Below are 5,929 nucleotides of genomic sequence, written 5' to 3' on the forward strand. Positions count from 1 at the left end.
GAGTACCAGGGATTGAACCCAAGGGTATTCGACCCCTGAGCCACACCCTCAGCATTATTTTGTATTTTATTTAGAGACAGGGTCTCACTGAGTTGCTTAGCGCCTCCCTGTTGCTGAGGCTGGTTTTGAACTCACAATCCTCCTGTCTCAGCCTCCCAAGCTGCTGGGATTTTAGGTGTGGGCCACCGTGCCTAGCTCTAGTGGCCTACTCTTAAGGACACTTATTGGATTTAAAGCCCACCCTAATTCTGATCTCTTAACTAGTTACATCTGCAAAGACCCTTTTTCCAAACGAGGTCCCATTCTAAGGTCCTGGGTAGATGTGCCTATGGGGAGAGGGGATTATTCAACCCAGCAGAGATGTATTAACAATTTTTTCTTCTACCCTGCAGATTACCTCTACTTCTTAACTGTATCTTCTAATGAGTAAAAGTTCCAAATTTTAATAGGGACCAGCTTGTCAACTTTTCCTCTTTATGGTTAGTGCTTAGCTGTTGGTGAAACATGGGTCCTCTGCATACACAGCTATCTATTCTCAATGGTATGCCAGAGGTGGCCGGTAGAGGTCCCACTCCCCAGAATTCCCAGTGGAGGTGAGCTTTGTCTACTCAGGGAAGTTTGATGATTCATCTTGCATTACCACCTTCTCTTCCCTGCCTGGATTTCCCCTTCCTTTACTGGTATCTTCTGGAACCACATCAAATCAAATCCCCTCCCCCACGCACATACAGATGCAATCACTTGCCCTGGAATCCTTGCCTCAGAAGAACCCAAACTAAAATCTGCCTCAACCCCAACCTCCTCATCTTCCAAAAGAGGAGAAAATATGCATCTTTGTGCAGAATTTGAATGCTGGGCACAGTGGCGCACGCCTCTAATCCCAGCAGTTTGGGAGATGGAGGCAGGAGGATCAAGAGTTCAAAGCCAGCCTCAGCAAAAGCGAGGCGCTAAGCAACTCAGTGAGACTTTGTCTTGAAATAAAATACAAAATAGGGCTGGGGATGTGGCTCAGTGGTCAAGTGCCCCTGAGTTCAATTCCCGGTACCCCCTCCAAAATATAAATAAAGAGAACTTGAAAGAACCCCATCATAGTCTCAGCCATCCTGGGTTAGGATGGGTTAGGTAGTAAGATCCCTGGCACTCGAAGCAGTCAAAACAATCTGAATAACTATAAGAGAGGAGTTTGAAAAGGGTTGAACTAAAAGAAATTAGTGGTCCCATCTCTCCATGGAAAATTCTATGATTCAATATATGGTCAGTACTCCCTTTCTTTCTTTCTTTCTTTCTTGGTGTTTTTGTTTTGTTTTGTTTTTTTGTGTGTGTGGTACTAGGGACTGAAACCAAAGGCACTTAACCCCTAAGCCACATCCCAGCCCTTTGTATTTTTTTTTTATTTTGAGACAGGGTCTCACTAGGTTGCTTACAACCTCACTAAGGTTAGCTTTGAGCCTGTGATCCTCCTGCCTCAGCCTCCAGAATCTCTGGGATCCCAGACGTGTGCCACCGTGCCTGGCGTAAACTCAGGAGTTAAAGAGGCGTATTTTAGGGACATATTAAGGCATGGGAAACACTAGCTCCGGCCTGACAGTCCTGCTCTGCACCTGCCTCAGACTCTCCTGCACAGATGTCACCAACCTATCTAGAACATTCTTTCCCTGTTTTAGCTGGATTTGCCTAAAATACAGAACCATGGGTCACCCTAGAGGTCCAGGACAGAGCCGGGGACTATATAGTTGTAAAACCTCCAGGTGATTGGCATAATCTCTCAGTTGAGAGAGCCTCTAAGCTAGATGCGAGGTCTCAAGTGGCCCCCACCAGCTCTGGCATGGCTACGGGTCAGGCACCGTGAGGGCCTGGGCCTGGAGGCCTGGACCATGGCTCTTGGTCATCCCTGGTTGGGCTGCTTTCTGCTGACATCTGAAACCAGTTAGGCCTCACCAAGAGATAAGCGAAGTTCAGAAGGCAAACAAAACCTCTCCAGAGCCAGAAATCTATCAGGAACAACCAATTGAGCTGTCAAGTGACTTGGTTCAGTTCACTGGAATATTTCTTCATTTCCTCCACTTCCGTTTTTCAATCCAGAAAGTGTTGACTCTACCAATGTCCCCGGGCCCGAGAGTCCTACTGGTGGCCAGAGCCCCTCTGCTCCTCCCAGGCAACCCTGGCCCCCCTTCCCTGGGCTGTGGATTATGAGTCCATTGTTCAGCCAAGAAAAGCCACTTCAGTTTCCAACCACAAAATTCTCTGGAATCCTCTTCAGGGACCGCTCAGCCTCCTAAAAGGGGGTCAGACAGGAGCAGTTCGGCAGACATCTGGGAAGGGCCCAGCTCCGAGGGCCATGAAGAGCTTTCCCCTGGTTCCTCCCATTCTCCTGGCCTTCCTCCTGAGCGTCCACACGTCTGTCCTACGTATGTAGCTGCCCCACCCTTCCCCGGGGGCTCCTTTCCAGAACGGACAGAATCAAGTTTCCCTCCTGTTTTTAGGAGACAGTGACACGGAAAAGTCATGCTGTTTCCAGTACAGCCATAAGATGATCCCCTGGAACTGGGTGCAAGCCTACCAGTTCACCCAGATCAGCTGCCCCCAGCAGGGCGTGATGTGAGTATCTCCTGGGCGTGCTTTCAGGGTCCCTAGGCCGGCCACGTCACTGGATGGGGGTACCCAGCAGACACCCCCTCAGTGGCAGAATGAGAACCTGGGCTCCTGGGTTGGGTCCTGCCTCTGTGACAACATGCATGACTCAGAGCTCTGTTTGGAGCCTGCCATTCACACCATGGGCCAGGCACTGCGTGACCTGCAGACCCCGCAGGCTCATGAAAGAAAAGGGGCAAAGGTATTTGCACAAAAGAGTTGATCTCAGTCATGATGAATAAAGAAGACAGAGAGAGGATGAAGGAGCATGTCCCAGTCCCAGGAGGACCTGACTTGGCATCTGGAAGGTCTCCCTAAGGAAGGGACCCCAAGGATGAGTGGGAGGACATTCCAGAGAGGACCGAGGAGCATGGGAAGAGCCAGAGGCAGGGGGGAGGATGAACTGTCAGCCTGACAAGGGGGAGAGGCAGCCAGGAAGTGGGGTCAGGGTAACAAGGGAGCTGACACAGGATCGGGGCTCCTGGCAGGATTCAATAGGGTCATGTATGCAAATCCTTCAGCACTGGGACTGGACACAGCACATGGTCAAGAAATGGAAGCTGCTCCAAGAGCAAACCCCAAGCGGGAACCAAGGCTCCTGATCACCAAAAAATATGCAGCAGGGAGAGAAGAGGCTCCAGGGACAAACCTGAACATCATCATTTTAGACAGAGTCGAGGGTAGAGACGAGGACACTGAGAGCCTGTACAAAGTTGGGGGAGCTCCAGGGCTCAGGAGGTCCCGGCTCTTCTCCTTCAGATCTCGAGGGGCTTTCTGGAACTTTAAAGACATCCACACTGAACCGACAGCTGGCAAAGTCCCTGAGCTGGGATCAAAGCAGAACTCTGTCACAAGCTGGGGGACCTTGGACAAGACAAGATCCCTCCATTCTAAAATGAAGGGGACAGGGAGCTCAAAGTTGGAGACTTGGGGACATCAACCATGGCCCCCCATTTTTAATAAGCGCACAGTAAGGAATGCAGGAACCACATATAAACAGCTACAATGAGCAACTCAAGATGATGCAGATGAGAATTAAGTGGAGTGGTGGTGTGGGTCCATTTCCCGGGTGAGGAAAATATTCTCCCACTGATCTTGGTGTCAGCTGGATGAGCTATAAATATTCTAAAAGCCATCGAGTTGTGACTCACTTTCATTGGATGAGTGAAATAGCGTGTGAATTGTGTCTCGGGAAGGCTGTTGTAAATGGCAGGTACAAGACACAGGTTGCAAGTGCTTCCTGGGGAGAGGGGCCTCTGAGCCTGGCTTCCTATGGGAACAGAGAGGAAGAAGAGCAGGGAGAAGAGGGGGTAGGGACAGAGTGTAGCAGGCCTGTGGGAGGGTGGCAAGCTACCCAGGGAGCTGCCCCGCCCTCTCCCCCTCTCCCAAGGGAAGCCAAGGGCTCCCTAGTCACTTCTGTCTTTATTTCACAGATTCACCACCAAAATAGGTGAGAGAGTCTGCGTCCAACCGAAGGAAAAATGGGTGCAGAGATACATTTCTCTGTTGGAAGCTCGGAAATAATCGTGACTCTGCTGAGTTTCCGTCCAGGGACGCCTGGACCCTGCTCTTGGCCCTGTTCCCCTTGGGGGAGCTGGGGCAATCTCTGCAGAGGGCCTCCTGGCAGGGAGGGAAGCATGATTTCCACCAGAGTTTTTCTTCTTTTTTTTTTAAATAAAGGTTTTTCATGAACACTTGACTTGTTGTTGATAAAATTATTAATGGATTAGAACTTGATTTTTTTTTCCCCCTAGGAAACGAAACCAAGTCAGTATGTGTTAACCAGCTGCCTGGCAGGTCCCTAACCCCTGAACTGACCCTGTTATTGAATTTTACAGTTTTGTTGTTGTTTTTGTTGTTGTTGTTTCATAATTGCAAAAAAGACAAATTTATATACATTTTGGCAAAAGGCTTGGCATATGTTCTAACACTGTTGAGAAAGGTAAGTTAGGTTATTTGGAAAAGTAAACCCTGCCTAACATTTCACAGTCCATTCATGCTGGGTACCTGTTGCCTCACCGTACGGGAAATGTTTTTAGAAAACAATAACTGTCAGGTGCTGTGGTGCATGCCTGTAATCTCAGCAGCTCAGGAGGCTGAGGCAGGAGGATTGCAGGTTTGAGGCCAGCCTCAGCAATTTAGTGAGGCCCTAAGCAACTTAACAAGACCCTATCACAAAATTTTAAAAAATAATAAATAAAGAGGGCTGGGCATGTAGCTCAGTGGTAAAGCACCCCTGGGTTGAATCCCCAGTACCCAAAACACAAACAAACAAAAAATCCCAGAAAGAAAAAGAGAAAACCAAATACTAATCAATGAACATGAATAGGTTCTACCTACTAACCCTAGGAGGTCAATGTCTTAACTAGCCCAAGTAAATTCTTTTTAAGAAATAATTGTAGAGTCACAGGGGTTGCAGCCTATGGAGAGGGATGGGCACGGTGGCGCCCACCTGGGGGAGGGGTGGAGCTGAGACAGGAAGATCACAAGCTGGAGACAGACCTGGGCAACTTAGACCCTCTCTCGAATAAATCAATAGGACTGGGGATGTGGCCCAGTGATAGAGTGCTTGCCTAGCATGTGTGAGGCCCTGGGTTCCATCTCCAACAACACAAAGATAATAATAATTATAATAATAACATGGGGAGATCAGGTGCACCCTTCCTCAGTCTCCCCCCATGGTTACATCTTACATAATTATCATACAGTGTCAAACCTGGGAGATTCACATTGGTAAAAAGTGTGTGCATGGCTCTATCATTCTGCCATTGGATCACAGGTGGATTTGAGTAATCACTAGAATCAAGATACAAAAGCGGGCTGGGGCTGGGGCTGGGACTTAGTGGTAGAGCACTCGTCTAGCACGTGCGAGGCCCTGGGTTCGATCCTCAGCACCACATAAAAAAACAAAATAAAGATATTGTGTCCATCTACAACTAAAAAACATTTTTTTAAGTGGTGCTGAGGATCGAACCCGGGCTGCATGCATGCCAGGTGAGCGCGCTACCGCTTGAGCCACATCCCCAGCCCCTTAAATATATTTTTTAAAAGTAAAAAGATACAGAAGGAGCCCACCAGAGGTCTCCCCTTCTTGCTTTGTTTTTGTCCGTTGGCAATGCAGCAGACGGAACCCAGGGCCACAAGGCATGCCAGGCAAGCACTCTGCCTCTGAGCCACCCCAGCCCTTGCTGCCCTTGGCCGTCACTCCTTCCTTCTTGCCCCAGCTTGCAGCACCCACTACTCCACTTTGCTTCTGAGCTTGACCTTTTTCAATTCCACATATGAGATCATGCAGGAT

General features: G+C 48.9%; 1 protein-coding gene across 1 annotated transcript; it reads left to right on the top strand.

Moving 5' to 3' along the window:
- The first annotated feature begins 2,036 nt into the window (after positions 1-2,036).
- Ccl26 (C-C motif chemokine ligand 26) lies at positions 2,037-4,330 on the top strand. Its single transcript, XM_005328515.4, has 3 exons — positions 2,037-2,408; positions 2,484-2,598; positions 4,065-4,330. Exons 1-3 carry the CDS (start codon positions 2,339-2,341, stop codon positions 4,153-4,155), a joined length of 276 nt encoding a protein of 91 aa, XP_005328572.1. The 5' UTR covers positions 2,037-2,338; the 3' UTR covers positions 4,156-4,330.
- Positions 4,331-5,929: the final 1,599 nt, after the last annotated feature.

The sequence above is a fragment of the Ictidomys tridecemlineatus genome, chromosome 10, assembly GCF_052094955.1.
Source record: "Ictidomys tridecemlineatus isolate mIctTri1 chromosome 10, mIctTri1.hap1, whole genome shotgun sequence".
NCBI classification, from domain to species: Eukaryota; Metazoa; Chordata; class Mammalia; order Rodentia; family Sciuridae; genus Ictidomys; species Ictidomys tridecemlineatus.